The sequence below is a fragment of the Schistocerca serialis genome, chromosome 1 (genome assembly GCF_023864345.2).
Source record: "Schistocerca serialis cubense isolate TAMUIC-IGC-003099 chromosome 1, iqSchSeri2.2, whole genome shotgun sequence".
Lineage (NCBI taxonomy): Eukaryota > Metazoa > Arthropoda > Insecta > Orthoptera > Acrididae > Schistocerca > Schistocerca serialis.
The window spans coordinates 743,792,974-743,809,642 of record NC_064638.1 but is presented as its reverse complement, the minus strand read 5'-3'; the positions used below and the strand labels follow the sequence as shown (position 1 = coordinate 743,809,642).

Below are 16,669 nucleotides of genomic sequence, written 5' to 3'. Positions count from 1 at the left end.
TCACTGTTGTTTAGCTTCTTTGTTACATTACGTTACAAGAAACTACTTACAATTTCTTTTGTTTAGTATATTGGCCTTTAACACAGTGACAGGTGCTGCTTTTACTGTAGTATTAACATGCAAATAAAACAATGAGTTCTTTACCCAGATAATGTTATACACTGCCATTTTATCTGATAGATTTGATCCTTAATCCAGAACTAGCTATCACTTGTAAACATTTCTTGATGTTGAATAGGACTTCTCTGAAGTTGTTTTCATTTTTACACTCTGTGGCTTTGGTCTTAATGTATAGTATCAATATGACAAAGTTGCAGGCACTTCTATTAAATGACAGTAACACAATTCCACCTGATCTAAGAACAACACTACAGACTGCAGTAAATATTTTTCATAAACACATTCGCCTACAAAACGCACAGACCAACCCAACAGAAATACAGCAGGCAGCATCTATTCTGATGAGGTAAAAAAATGGTTCAAAAGTTTACCATACAGAAGCATAAGAAAAAGTGTCATGACAGTGTACTGCATTCTATAGTTGTATACCAATGGTCTTAATTAGCGGCATACTGCTAGGTGACAAAAGCTGCATATGATCTGAATGACATGAAAAGTACTAGCAAGTAGCACACTATGTATCATGTCTCCAACATTTTTTGTTCCTACCTGACAACTCGTCAAAGGCATATCAAAAGAAGAAGGTGAAAAAACTTAAAGCAAGAAACTGAAAGCATGCATTGCATTCAAGCAAACATCAGTGCATTATTGGTCTTGCATAGCAGATTAGGAAAACCATAACTAGTGAATTGTGTAACAATTTCTCTTAATTAATAACTTGTCAGTTACAGCAATTAGTCACAAAGAACTGATTAAAAACAATTTCCTAAACAGATAAACATGCTGACAAGTTTGCTATTACAGTCCATGCATATTAACCATTCATTTAACTACGGAAGTAACTCGAGCACGTTTTAATAATGCGGACCTCTTAAGGCAGCACTTGAGCCACGCAAAACAGCAGGTACCACCATGCTGCCTTGATGGCTGTTCCCAGTCGCCACTTGTTGAACCAGAGACTGGTCGGTTGTCCTTGGGTGGCAAGATGGTGATGATCGTATATACAATGATGCACTGATAGTCCATGGTGTGACCAGCATGACTTGTGCATAAAGACTTTTCCGCAATTTCCTTTCGAATTCACAAGCACCTTTTCAAATATATTAAATGTTAAACTTTATATTATCCTGTAAACACAGTTTCTTCTTCACAGATGTTTCACTCCTCAGTTCCCAACATGATTCCACAACTACAATTACCTTTCTAAGGATTAAATCCACGTAAATTTTATTGAGCAGCGAAAGTGACAGACTGGAAACACTGTGTTGTTCATGTTTTCTTTTACTGTGAAATACTTGTCACTTCACCGAACTGTCCCAACACATTTTAAAAATCAATTTAATTGTGTGGCTTTGCTCCACAGTTATAAGCTGGGGAAACATGCCTGTTATGCCCACAATTTATATTTAAAAATTGCAGAACCACATTTTGACAGGCTTCACCATTAGAAAGACGAACATTCTTTTCTTGGATAAGAATGGCACTTTAATAGAAGGTGGTGTATAGAATGTACAGGAAAGTATTGTTTGTAGCAAATCATTCACATGCTGTCTGCAACAATCCTCTTCTAAGATGTGGCCTACTGAAATAAGCCAACTTATACGTGCAGTTTGTTGCTGTTTATACTCGGCCTCCTACGCCACGAAAAACCACTATCAGCAACAGCTACAAAAATTTCAAAAGAAATATAAACTGGTTTACAGCTACATTATAAGAGTACTAGTCTGCCCTGAAGAATACTGAAAGTTTACTAGTTTTCACTAACTACTTAGTATCTCAAGAAACTACAGACCAAGAAAATTTACCCTGTTGTTCAACAACAAAACAACGACAACGCTGCGTTCACTGGAAATGAAACTGTAGTTAATGACCCATGGGCACGTGCGGGCAGGCGCCCGCGCGCACACACAAAATATCTTTCATTGGTAATCATATGCCTTGGATGTTATCAGTCAAACAGTTTGAAAGACATTTTACTACATCATCAATTAAAATTCACTATAGCCAGGCAATCCAAGTGTAGTATTAACAAACGTATGGAAGGCAGCATGGCTAGTTTCTTATTTACCATGACTAAAATATACTGCAAGAAGGAACCATTGCTACAGATACATCACTTCCTGCAATCAGTAATGCATTAACAACAGCAACCCATCACTAACTTATCATAAATGGTTCCTGTTATTACTGCACTTCCTACCTAAAGAGGAGATTCAGCTGATTCTCTGGACAGTTTTACGGACACTGTACTCAGAAGAGGCACGATGATTACTGCTATTTAAGTTTAACACTTTCACTATGCTCTTTGCTGTTTTCAAGCATTGGGAGATTATTATATTTACTACTGTTGTATGGTAATATTCTGTACATCTCATAATCCACAATACCATTTCTTCCTCTTGCCAGAGACTGCCAGTTACATTCTCGATATAAAGTATCTCTATGTACACTGATCAGTTAAGTGTTTTACACATGAAATTGTGTCAATATACATGCACATTGAGGATCTAAATATAAATTTTCCCCACATACCTTGACACTGTTTCTCAAAATTGTGCTAATATATTGAGGTTAAAGAGCCCTGATTGTATTTAGCTTGTTTCTAAACTTAACTATCACAATTTATATCTTAAAAAAAACTTCCAAATTAAATTTATAACAACTTCTAAAGACACAGTGCATGTAACAGGTGACTACAGAATACTCTCCAGACAGAAGGAGAAACTAATTTGACAGCTAGATTCCACATAGAAACCAACTCATCAATTATGAAAATCCATCTCCCCCACCTTTTGGTAAAACCTGCACTTTAACACAGTTGTAAAAATATAAAGATACTGAATCAAAAGTGTGTTCTGATACACTGTAACAATAACTATGAACAACTGCACATAATTAAGTCCACTGTCCTGTGTACTATGTGTACATAATAGAAACTGTAGTAGGTTGGCTAGTATCTTTCATCTTAATCTGGATACCTGCAGTTCAGAAATCTTATTATGGAACGAGATTGAGGTCAACCTCAACAGATAGAAAATGCACTTTCAGAACAGACTGAACCCTTAATGAAGAAGCATTTGCATCTTCAACTAATATACAGGTGCAATTGTCCAAATTACTAGACTATTTACACACATAAATATAGGATTTTTCAGAAAATGATTGTGACAGTTAACATTTTTTAAGAATAGTCACACACAAAAGTAAAAAAATTAATTGCTTGTGAACTGTTTGTAAAAAAAAAAAAAAAAAAAAAAAAAAAGAAGAAGAAGAAGAAATAAGTGTGACTTCTCTTATTTCTATAAACACAAATTTAATGCATCACAACATTTTACCTCCATGAAAGTTTAAATGGCAAAGATGAATCATTAGAATGCGAGCCAAATATTCAGCGCTATACCAAAAAAATGACCAGATAATAGGAATTTCTCCACATCTGCTGAAGTTAATGTAGACAATTAACCAAGTTGTATGTGATTAAGAAAGGACTTTTACATCTCTTAATTATAATAGAACACCACCTGACAAGCTGAATGTGGGATGAGAGAACTTAGAGAACCTACAAGAAAGGAAGAAAATTAAGTCAACAGTTTGAGACATGCTATCGACCAATTTGATTTCTAATGCTAGTAAAGCTAACTCAATTTCAGGCTCTAGAGAAAACAATCTGGAGATATTAGTAAAGACACATAAACCTTATGACCCATGCATGAAGAAATTGCTGTAATCGTATCTGCATTCCAGTAAAATGTATGTTGTTATTGTCAAGTTCACAATTGTTTTCATTTGCCATAAAAAACAAAAACCTATATTTACTCATGCCTTATCAAGGATTCATTAGTAAGCTCGTGTCAGGGATATCTCAATGAATCACACTGAGATATTTATCAGATATTTAAAAAAGAAATGTCACTAGACCTAACAAATGCTGTCATGTATATTGCAACAGAAGTATCTTACAATCCAACTGTATCCTTTATAGCACAGAATGTCTGCAGTTACATGAACTAAAGGCCGAGGCCTATACTGAGTATCAAAATTTATGAAGCATCTCACTGCCAAGTGCATAGGTCAGGTGAATTTCTTTTCAAATTAAGGAAGAGGAATTATCCTTGGTAACTCCCTTCATCACATGTGGAAACAATGTGAGATTATGAACAGAAAACAACCTGTGCTTCTCAGGCTCCTCAGGTGTTCCATGAGCACAGTACTTCACTAAGCCTGATGTGAATTCATACCAGGTGCGCACACACTAAGCACATACTGGGGAATAAATGACCCAGGATGTTACCAAACTGCTAAATGATGCTGTTGTCAGTACTTTGTAAGCTGACAATTCTGTAAACCTGATCAACATAGAAAGTTGTAGCCTCCAACCATAAGCAAAATAAAAACAAACAACATTAATGTCTAACTGTATCACTGTAAAACAGTTCGCCTGTCTGATACGATACATGTAACAGGTGTCAATAATACGTGACAAATGCAGTAATGGATAAACCCATCTTAGACGACTTATTACTGTTTAAATATACGTTTAAGTAGTTTATTTACTGTCTGACATGATCAAATATTATAACCGTTTACCAAGAAGACGTGTTGTTTGCGGGAGTACGATTAAACACTCCGCTTCTTCTGTGTCTTTACTCATATACGAAACGCACCGTATGTTTATCAAATGCTTCGAACCTAGCGCCAGAACTAAACAGAAACCTGGAACCAGGCAAACCGTGCTAATGCAATCTCACTTAAGTTTACCGGTGAACCAAAAACTGCAAGAGAGAAAACGGTGCACGAGGCGTACAACAGCGACGCGTCCTGCGCCAGTGCTCGGCGGCGACTGAGTGATTGGGCGAGTGGGAGCGGCAGCAGCGCCCGTGACGTCTCCACCAACCCACGTGGGCCACGCCCCCATAGGTCATATCCTGCACGGCGTGGGTCATACCGTGGCCGGTACATGACCCCGTCCGGAAACGAAATTACGACTGCGCCTGCGTATGCGTTTAACTGTCTGCAACGTTCAATTAAGCGGCCAGTACTACCATAAGCTGCTCGAGCTGAATAATTATCACAAAACTTGTTAAAAGAAATGGGTTATGTACTGTAATCAGTTACGTACATCTTTCAAGAACCCCCCAACGCGTCAACGAAACAATCCTAAAGAGGAGTAAGTTTTGTATTAAAGTTGTACGAACGAAGATTACATTGTTGGGATTTTTTTTCTGAATTCCACACTGATAATACGTGACGACAAGCAGAAAGGCCAAAATCTTCGGCAGCAACGTAAAATTCACCAAGAAAGGAAACCGAAACGGGCTGACCTACAAAAACAGACGTGGTCATTTCCTTGGGATTGCATGGGCTCCATGGCCAAAAACGTTGCGCGAGCACATTCAGGTGCTATAAATAATTTTCTAACGAAACAGAGCTCGTGCTTTGCTATAAAATGCTATACCACTTACGAAATCGTGAATCCCGTACATGGAAAGATTTATCAAATAGTTCCACTACGCCTACAGCTATACAGGGTGTACATGATGTCCGGGAACACTTTATTTATTGCACAAGAACCAAACATCATACATGCGTCATCTCCCCCCCCCCCCCCTCATGTAGTTTGGTAAATTGCCGATAGTCAACGCTAGTCGCAAACACGGAGCTGCCGCATTGATGGATTGGCCGTGCTACAGAAGGGGACATGTGTTTCATGAAATGGCCTCCCAGATCACCAAATCTCAATTCGTGTGACTTTTCTGTGGGGGGCATATTAAAGATGTGGTGTATGTACCGCCTCTACCACGTGATTTAGCAGAGCTCCGGGTGAGAATACGGGAAGCGACTGCCACAGTTGACGTTGCCATGATGGAACGGGTATGGCAAGAATTCGATTACAGTATTGACTTCTGCCGGGTCACTCATGGTTCGCATATCGAATGTTTGAAAAGACTTTCAGAGTTTCTCTTCAAAATTTAATATGTATGACACCTATACAATGTTAAGTTCTTGTGCAATAAATAATTGGAAGTGTTCCCCACCTTTATGTACACCCTTTATTTGTGACCAAGGGTGACTTGATTGAACCCAGTGGCGAATCGCAAGAATACAGGAAAGGGGAGATTACAGTATAACGTAAGAGCTGTTGCTCTTGATTTCCTTTAACAACATCCCACTTGTATTGGGGGAGTGGCAAAAAGGGTAAGTACCTGAAGACAACATACAAAATCGGAAATAGGAATGCAAATTGACAAAATGTCACACAAACCACAGAGCGACCTTAGTGTGCTTTTCTGCGAAGTCCCATGAAATAGTTTCTGTTAAACCGACCGCAATACAGAACTAAGATTTCACATTCAGCAACAAACTGAAGATCTGGTCGCGAGTAATGGGCGCAGCTTGCAAATGTCGTGACCGATGCCCTAACGATCGATCTGTTGTAATCGGCCACCGTCGGAAAATGCGTCACAGTCTGACAGGGTGGTTATGGAATGCTGCAGGCACAGCTGCTACTCGTCGTTGCTCAATTGAAAACATTTCAGCTGCACTCTTAAAGCCGAGACGCGGCCGATTTTGCGATTGGTCCCTTTGGTTGACGTCAGCTACGAAATACAATGCCTAATTTAGTAACTGCTGCTTTACATGTCTGTGAAGTTCCGAGTCCAGAGCTTTATTCCCTCCCAAAAGTACTTTCCAAATATGAATGTACTTCCATTAACAACATTTCTTATTGTGGGGGAAGGTATCACAATTACATTCAAAAATTATAAACCATGATCAATACGAACTACACAAATACATGGGATGTGAAGATACAGTTCATAAAAACGTTTACCGTCCTAAAACAGTTAAGACAATGAAGCATTCTCTCGTAACGTCACGATTCTGGTGAAAAACTGTAAATCCATAACTTCTACCACTCTGTTACATACAGAGCCCATCACAGCGTCACGGCACGAACTTGCCAGACAACGATGGCGTTTGGCGTTAAGATTTTATGTACATTTGCAGTAGGTGTATAATTCTTACTGAGAACTTCGAGCTTTCTACAAATGGGGCAAAGGACACACAAAATTTAACAGCTTTACTGTTCAAATTGGACATACGTATATTAGTTTTGAAAATAGTTTACAGAAATAGTGTCCTGTAACGCGTGTTCAATCCGTAAGGTGCGATCTTACGAGCGAGTCCAGTGTATCAGTGGGCATCTGGCACACGAACAAAATTTACTAGCCGCAGCTGCTCCCGGTGGCGTAACCTTTGGCATGCATCACTATCATACGCCACCGGTAGCACTACAATCATAGCGACTCAGCCAAAATATTAGCATTCCAACGAACTGTTAATAGATCAGGTGATAAGATGTGAAGAGAGAATAATAACACACGCCTCTGCACACGGAGCAAGTCACCTCCATGCGTGTTAAAAATTTACTTCGTATAAAACATCCTCTCCTGTCAAAATACTTTTACTAATCGTTCAAGGTTTAGTCTTGTTAATCTACATTACGATTTTATGAGTTTCCCAAAAATTAATTCGCGGCAGATATCTTGAAAAAGCAGAGCAGTCGAAAAGATGCAAACGCGTCAAAGTTAGCAGATTTCATATAATTTTTGTAAATGAGACATATAAAAACAAAACAAGTAAAAGAGCACAGAATACAAAAAAGAAAAATTCGGGATGGCGGGCCAAGTCCAACGGCTGGAACTGGCAAGTCCACAGGGCTGTCTCTAAACTGGGACGAAATTAGATGCGGCACATCGTACATCAAAGTGCCCGCGAAGTCTGTAGTTGCAGGAAACGCAACACCTGCTCCTGCTACCGCTGCCAACAAACTGAGGCCACGTTTCCACTTCTTTGTTTATGCAGTTAACTACATCCGTTGATTGGAAACAATGATGCACCGCAAGGACCGTATATATATATACATAATATTTCGCCTTGGAAAATCCGTGCCCAAGTAATTAACGTATTTTGAGTCAGTCCCATGGCACACCGGGGAACCACAGATGGAACATTTAAGAATAAAGCCATCGCTGTCGAAAGAGATAAAGGGAATTTATTATCCCAATAGCGATCACCCGAAAGGCTGGTTAACCGAAGGCGTTCCAGTTGGCAAATTCAAATTGGCGCACGCGCACCACCTAGAAGTTCCGCTAGTTATGAGCTGGCCGTAAAAATGTGATTTAGTCTAGTTTGAAATTCTGGGCGATAACACTTTCTTTCAAGCATAAAGAAAAAACAAAAGTTTTCTTCCACCAAACAAGGTGAGGTAAAATTTCACTCGTCAAAATTTATTGAGATAATTGAGGCTGAAAGAGAAAATGATTATGCCAGAACTTTTTAGTTGGTGTTCCAATATTTTATACGCTACTGGAACTTTGATTTTAAAGAATTAAAAAGCATCCCTCCAAACTGAAGTGTATTTGGTGAACAACAACTTAGGAGGAGTAATTTTCTGGCTTTTATGTTCATCCATTCTCATGTCCCATAACGTCGGCAATGATTTGTACGTTTCGGTGCATGAATGGAATCTCTTCCTGTTTTGGACTCATTTAAAGCGTTGACACTGTACATTAACGAAGCATGCAAGCAACTGACAATACTGCCCACAAACAGCACAATACTGCTCGGAAGCGCCAAACGTATGAAACTTTTTTTTTCCTCTTCCAATACTACTGCGCAACCTCTCAAGCCAATCTACCCATGTCCTACCGAAACATGGGCAGTAAGATTTACCTCCCTGTGAACTTTCGCTTGTGATGGACTGTGCCCTTTCTCCAATTGAAGGGCACACATTCAGAATTACATGAAATGTAATGACAATATCAAATGCTGAAGAACGATGAAATAATTTGCCAGAGTCATCGACTACCATGACCCAACGAAAGTCTAGCAACAACGACGTGCTGAAAATGGATCAACCCTTGAGACGAATATAATAAAATGATTATAAAAAGCTGAGAGTGATATCTTTAAAACGTTTGAGAGAACTAGCAAAATAGTAAAAAATGAGTCTACTACTAAAAAACAACAAATTTTGATCTTCTTTTCGTACACTATTGTACTTTAATACCCATTTTGAATTTTTCAGCCTTGGCTACTTGGTCAGTTCTTTGCTGTTTACAAGGCTTGTAATACGAAATAATATACGAACAGTTTTGTACTTCGTGTTTCTTATTTCTATGAACGCCAGTAAAATGTGTTTTCGTAAATGATAGCAATCCGAAAAAATTGTTTTTAATTATCAATGTTCTAATGTAATAGCTCCCTGATAAAAATGGTATCGTAACAGGCGATGACGAGTCAGTGAGGTCAGGGCTAGACGTACCATCAACGTCGAGGTCACTACAGCCAGAGCAATAGATGAGTTACTAGTGAAAACCATGAACTACATTTAGTTAGTATAACAGGCCGGAGACTGATTCATTCTCCTCCAGCAAGCAAGACCAATTTTTTGGCCATTGCGGTAACTATTAGCTCCTGTACTTCGTACTAATGGCTGTGAATACTGACAACCCCCCCCCCCCCCCCCGACAAGTCAAGTAATGCACTATATGTGAACTCGTTGAATTCTAGTTCAGTTCTACTAAATTAGATGATATCTCCGTTCTAGTTGGCACAGACATTTTACGAGGGGAATCCCAAAAGCAAGTCTCCTATTTTTTTATAAGTACATAGACCTGTTTCTTTGTACAATAGTTTACATCATTTTACAGCTTGAACATTATCTATTTTTCGACATAATCACCATTTCTGTCGATGCATTTTTGTAGACGCTGTGCAAGTTTTTGTATGCCCTTGTCATACCAACACGTCGCCATGCTGTTCAGAAAGTTATGAACCTCTACTTTCACCTCGTCGTGGAACTGAATCGCTTTCCGGCCAAATGATCTTTTAACCTAGGGAACATGTGATAGCAACTGGGCGCTAAGTCAGGACTAAGGGGTGAGTGGGTGATTATGTTCCACTGAAACCGTTGCAGGAGAGCAACGGTTTGCCGAGCGATGTGTGGGCGAGCGTTGACATCGAGAATGTGTGCGCCTTTGCTCATCATTCCTCTTCTCCGGTTCAGAATTGCCCGTTTGAGTTTTTTCAGTCTCACAGTACCTGTCAGCGTTAATTGTTGTCCCAGCGATTCAGCTCCGACGACGAGTTGAAAGAAGAGGTTCATAACTTTCTGAACAGCATGGCGGCGAGCTGGTATGAGATGGGCATACAAAAACTGCCACCGCGTCTACAAAAATGCATCGGAAGAAATGGTGATTATGTCGAAAAATAGCTAAATGTTCAAGCTGTAAACTGATGTAAACCATTGTAGAAATAAGCAGGTCAATATACTTTTAGAAAATAGAAAACCTTACTTTTGGGACTACCCTCTTAATTAAAGTTTGCAGCCATGAAAACAATTATTCCTTGAACAACAAGAGCACTAATCAATTCGCACTTCATGTACTTTGTTGAATACAAGTCTGAGAATTGAGTAGTGAGAAGCTACAGCGCTAAATCAGATTCTGCAAATTTTCAAGTTGTGCCTTTATTGTTGAAACGAATTTACACTTACTAACAATTCTTTAGAAAGGCTACAAAAGGTAACTTGAAAACAAAGGGAAGAAAGTTGTACTCTTGACGGAGGAAAGAAGGGGAAACTAAAATCTACAATAATGATCAGCTGTAAGTACGAAACGACAGTTTTGATAAAGAAAAATGCTCTCCTGGAATAGAATGTCCTATGATTTCGTATCAGTAAATCAACCGACCTACTGCGACCCAATACGTTGTCAGAATTACGTTAAGAGAGGCGGGACGGTGGCGATCAATATCTGCAATACGGCGTGACGCTTCTCTGCTTGAGGAAACTACTTCCTGTCACAACGATTCATCAAAGGGCTTCAGTGAAATCAAAATGAATTTAATAATCTACATATATAAAGAAAGAAACCGGGGAAAGCGGTCAATAAAAATGAAGAATGATTCACGGAGAACGACTAAAGCGTCAGCGAAGTTTATATTAAATGTTTTTAAATACAGGTGTAAAGGGAAACTAAAATACTGCTGGACGCTATGGTTTACTAACGTACACTATTTAGCTTAGTTCCCAGTTGCTGCTTACTGTCTTAATACCCCAAAATGAAGCAAGATTTATTAATTACTCGCACAAGTTATTGTCTGAGTTAAAACTTTTCCACGTATGTACGGGGTGTCCAGGAGGAATGGTAAATATTAAACGATATTATAGGAACGATCATTAGAAGTGTTCATGTCGCATAGGCATGGGCTCAAAGTGCATACTGCTATAAGTTATGAGCACTTTTTCTTCTTTGCTACTGTGTAATATATCTTCTACTGAAGAGGTGCTCATGGTTTTTTTAAGGTGTACATGTTAGTATGTTTACTGACTTTTGTGCTTCGAATGATCGTCGTCCTGGGACACCCTTTATTTCTTCTTCAAGTCTCAATCTACTTGTTCGGCGACTTCCTGTTAACACCCGGACTACAATGTCTCCACAGAAAGGAGCAATGGATGCGCGTAACACTGCGAAAGACTATGGGGTAGTGGTGTGGTAATCAGCTGTCTTCACACTGAACATTATCTCAGCTTACCAGCCAAGAACTAGACGCTTGTTCTAAAACTGGCTCTTGTTATATCTAAGACAGAACATTGTAATTTAGGAATGCTTTAGCACGGTATCAAAGCAACGGACGAAGTTTCGCCATTGTATAAGTTGTGTATTTTCTCTGCTCGCACCTCGTTCGTCTTTAAGGAGTACACAAACAATCTTAAGGCAGCGTTGAAGTAGGAGATACCTCACCTGTCTTACAGCTCTCAAGGGCAAACTGTTTTTACTTTCCAGCTTGAACTCTTTAGAAGTTGACCCTAACTGCGAACAACGATTTAAATCTCTCGCGTATCAGACAGCAACGGGAACAAGATTCTCGATCAACTGCCGCCACACAAGCAATTAACGCACAAGAAAACAGTCTCCGGTAAGATACTGTTTAAACATGTTTATTATCCGAAGAATACCCGAAACTGTTCGCTGCCAAACGAAAAATACTTCTGGTAAAGCAATCTTGAAATGTGATACGATGATGTAACGTTTGTCTATACCATATTTTATTTATCAAGAGATAAAATAACCCTCACTTTTATGATACTTCGTGGGAGGCCAAGAAACGGAATGGTGGCTAAGGAAGCAGTTTTTACTGTGACCATGTTACGTAAGCGAATCCTGTCCAGTAACTGTACTTTTTTCTGCTTCACACAGAGAAGAATTATAACCCGTCAACACAAACTAATGCGAAATACACCCAAAATCATCTAGTGTTTTGAGATAGCTCCCCCTGTGCACCAAATTTACTCAGAGCGTTAGAGAAGGAATTTAAATTCAAAGGTTTGGTGCATTACTATTTGCACACTACAATGACAGATGTTTGTAATCAGTCCACGGTCTGCAAACACAGGCAGTCCACTGTATTGTACATGACCGACCGGTGTCGCTTCCTTGGTAGTTCCTAATGAACCCCTAAGAAAGTTTAGCGAACATAGAGGTAGCTAAAATGGCCATTATAAATCGTAAACGAGCGGCTGTGTCCACTATTGCTCCTGGTTGTTCTATGAGCGCTCGTCAAGATTGATAAATAATTTTACAGTTGTTGTCTGGTGGTACTGTTGTAAAGTTATAAGGTTTTTATGCACATAACATACTTATAGTTTCCGAACGCATTAGACATCTGTCCACTGAAGTAGACATCGCGCATTAAAGGTTCTACTTGGCTGATCATCATACCGCACTTCTCTCATCGAAGACGCAACTGACGTCATTAACTGCACATTATCTATTAAACATTTTACTGATTATCGTTACATACCGGGTGATCAAAAAGTCAGTATAAATTTGAAAACTGAATAAATCACGGAATAATGTAGATAGAGAGGTACTAATTGACACACATGCTTGAAATGACATGGGGTTTTATTAGAACAAAAGAAATACAAAAGTTCAAAAATGTCCGACAGATGGCGCTTCATCTGATCAGAATAGCAATAATTAGCATAACAAGTAAGACAAAGCAAAGATGATGTTCTTTGCAGGAAATGCTCAATATGCATCCCTACAGATGTCGGTCGATCACGATACTCTGGCGACTTCAGGTAACCCCAAAGCCAATAATCGCACAGACTGAGGTCTGGGGACCTGGGAGGCAAAGCATGACGAAAGTGGCGGCTGAGCACACGATCACCACCAAACGACGCGTTCAAGAGATCTTTCACACGTCTAGCAATATGGCGTGGAGCGCCATCCTGCAAAATCATCATATGTTCCAGCTGGTGTTGATCAGCCAGGCTGGGGATGATGCGATTCTGTAACATATCGGCGTACCTCTCACCCGTCACGGTAGCAGTTACAAAACCAGAATCACGCATTTCCTCGAAGAAAAAAAGGCCCGATAACGGTAGATGTAGTTCTAATAAAACCTGATGTCATTCCAAGCATGTGTGTCGTCAATTTTTACCTCTCTATCTACATTATTCCGTGGTTCATGAAGTTTTCAAATTTATACTGACTTTTTGATCACCCGGTATTGTTAGGGAGACTTCTCATTTACGTTTCTGTCAATTACAGAAGGTAGTGATACTACCATCACTAACTGGTTTGACAATTCGTGCATTCAAGTCGCTTCAGCTTGTGCGGCTCTCCAACCGATATGCCAAGTGGATATCAATAGCTGACATAAGCACGCACACAGCGAAACAGGAGATAGTGGTTGCGCGTTTTCTTTTATTTCACTGATGTGACTGTGGTACACTGTTGGCTTCGGCATAGGCAGGCTGGCAATGAAGTTCAACTTCTTGAATACGAAGCACTGGTAGCACTAAGTCTCAAACCTAGGGAAGATTGAAAAGGCCCCAACAAAGAAGAGAATCAGCTACACTACCAACAAAGAAAATGTGGCCAGTTTCCAGAGCGGCCTAAGAAGTCCGATTTCATGAGGGAAATGATTGGCAAAAATAATGGACATCAAGAACAGGCAACTGAATTTTTACCGAGGTCCTCAGATGCACAGTGTCTACTATTTCCATTTTATTTCTAAGATATTGGCATGTTCCTATGCCAATGGGGTAAAACCGGGTTATGTGATGGTCAGGCCGAAAACAGTTCCAGCTTCAGCAACAAGATTGCGCCTGCCGTGTATCCAAATCCGGTCATATGCCAAGCACCTTTTGACTAGTTTTGTGGTTATCTGGACGTCTTGGAGATTACTGTGTGCTGCTTTTTGCCGTGTTTTCAGAGTTTCAAGTGTATTGCGGAGCTTCAATGAAGTTATGTGCCTCAAAAAGCTCCGCCAAAGGGGAGAAGTGGGTCGGACGGGGACAGATACGAAGGAAAAACTGTTCCTCCTAAAGGAGCCCTAATGAGGTAGGTCTAAAACGCTAATGTTAACCTTATAGGCTTTCTTTTTGAAGCTAATGAGAGGAGGCCTAAGATTGTTCTAAGGGTTCATTTCTTCAGACACCCTATAAAAAAAGCAATTTTTACACTATTTTTGGAAAAACTAATGAAGTAATTAACGTAAATGTTTTTGCAAATTATTTACTGATTCTTGGAGAAAATTTTTGGATTCAATCAGCATTAAACCTCTCATCTGAGGAGTTAAAAGTTGCTCTGTGAAAATGAGGCGCGTCCACGACGGAATTCCTGCATTCTGCAACTCTCATCTGAAATAAATTTCTTAAGCTATGGGATATTGCATACCAAGTAATGGCATACTTTTTTTTGAAATCTGAAAAATAATAAAATTGAGGTTTGAAAAGAGATCTTTTTCGTGTTTTAGGTCACATTTTTTGCAATAATTAATGAATAAATTAAAACAAAAAATTAGCCTATTGCTCTTTGTAGACATGTGCAAGTAATTGACACAAATATCAGAAACTTTAGTTTCTGAAATTTGGCTCACTCACTACTCGCGCAAATTAGCATTTATTTTATTCATTAGTTATTCGAAAATATTGGCTAAAAACACGATATAACTACATTTCTGTTTCAATGGTCAACCTTTTATTTTTTACGAAGTCCAAAAAACTTCGTGCGTAATATCCTATAAACCAGGAAATTTTTTTTCGATTTCAGGTAAGATTTGCATACTGCAGGTCTTCCTTCATGGACATCTCATTTTGGACAGAGCAAATTTTAATTCCTCGGATGTGAGGCGAACAATGAAATTTTCTTTTGAAAATCAGAAAATGTTGTCCAAGAGTCAATAAATGATGAGAAAATAAATTCACAGTAATTGCTTCATTAGTCTGTCAAAAAACATTGTAAAACCGCTGATTTTATTCGCTGAGGAGAATGGACCCTTAAGGCTCTAGTAGTTTAGTTGTTCACAGCAACAACCACATTAATAGTAATGCCATTAATAGTAATGCCTCTAATTCCGGTGCCGTTATGAATTCGAGAACAATGATTATAAATAAAAGGTAATACATTTTACCAATTTTACAGCCCGGCGAACAACGTGAAGCAAAATTCATATTTCATCAGACTGTTACGCGTTAGTGACGTTAGACGTAAGCGGCAATGCTGGAGCGCACAGATCCAGAAGGAAGTCGTCGGCTGACAACTGCTTTGTTGTCACTTCCTGGTGGCAATGGGGAAACGCATTGGAAAAAACTTCCTTGAAGTTCACAGCACAAAGCGAAGCGGCGAAACTCTGGCTGCAGAAAAAAAAGATGACGTCGTCTATATTGAACGTAGAGGTTAACTAACGTAAAAGTGAATATACACCGCAGATGGTGTAGCTCTAATAACTGATGTATTGAAATTTTACCCAAAGAGGAAAGCTACTGTGCCATGACCCAGAGTGGAAAATCAGCGAGACCACACTCTCAAAGTCTAACAGTAAGACTTCGGTAACCGAGACAAGCCACGTGTAATGTATGCTATTTGTTACGTAATATGTGCTATTTGTTACACAGGAAAGTATAAAATGAGCAGAGGAACTGACACAGAAACTCAATCTAAATTCACCACAGGAATGAATTGCGAGCCAAAGAAATAGTGAAACATCGTGAAGAATCAGTAGCTTCTGTAAGAGATACCTGTACGTTTTCAGTCTACTTGCAGCCAGTGTTCTCTTTATGAACACTAAACCGCCATATTTATTACTAACTACAGTTGTTTTGTTTTGCTCTTTGTTTGCTCATGGCTGACAGCAATCGGCGATTTATCTTTGTTTAGCATGAGGATTCGGGTGGTCAGGGAGGCAATGTAATCGCCAGTTGCATATTCACAGGCATTAAAAATAATCTAACACGGGGAAAAAAATAGTAGTATAGAGCGACAACTCCGGTGGCCAAGATAACAATACGATGCTACTGGTTTCTAGCACTTACGTTGACGAGGTTCAACGTAAGTATGTTGTCCCAGTCTACTGCTACTTATGCTGTGACCGCTTTTAGTCTCACAGAAAAAAGAAAATGAGTTGAGAGTTCAGAGGTTTCCTCGGAAACTGTCAGACTAATATGTAAGAAAAAGGGAGGTAACGAATGACA

The 16,669-nt window shown here is 39.3% G+C and overlaps 1 protein-coding gene across 2 annotated transcripts in view; it reads right to left on the bottom strand.

Moving 5' to 3' along the window:
- Positions 1 to 16,669, bottom strand: part of LOC126481902 (UDP-N-acetylglucosamine--peptide N-acetylglucosaminyltransferase 110 kDa subunit) — a 143,861-nt gene that overhangs the window by 24,570 nt on the left and 102,622 nt on the right. Inside the window, exon 1 of one of the 2 annotated variants that reach the window (XM_050105869.1) lies at positions 989 to 1,235. The exons of the other annotated variant lie outside the window; for it this stretch is intronic. Within the exon in view, the coding sequence (XP_049961826.1) occupies positions 989 to 1,146 (158 nt within the window). The 5' untranslated portion in view covers positions 1,147 to 1,235. Of the gene's footprint in view, positions 1 to 988; positions 1,236 to 16,669 lie in introns of those variants that run through there. 2 annotated transcript variants of the gene reach the window in all.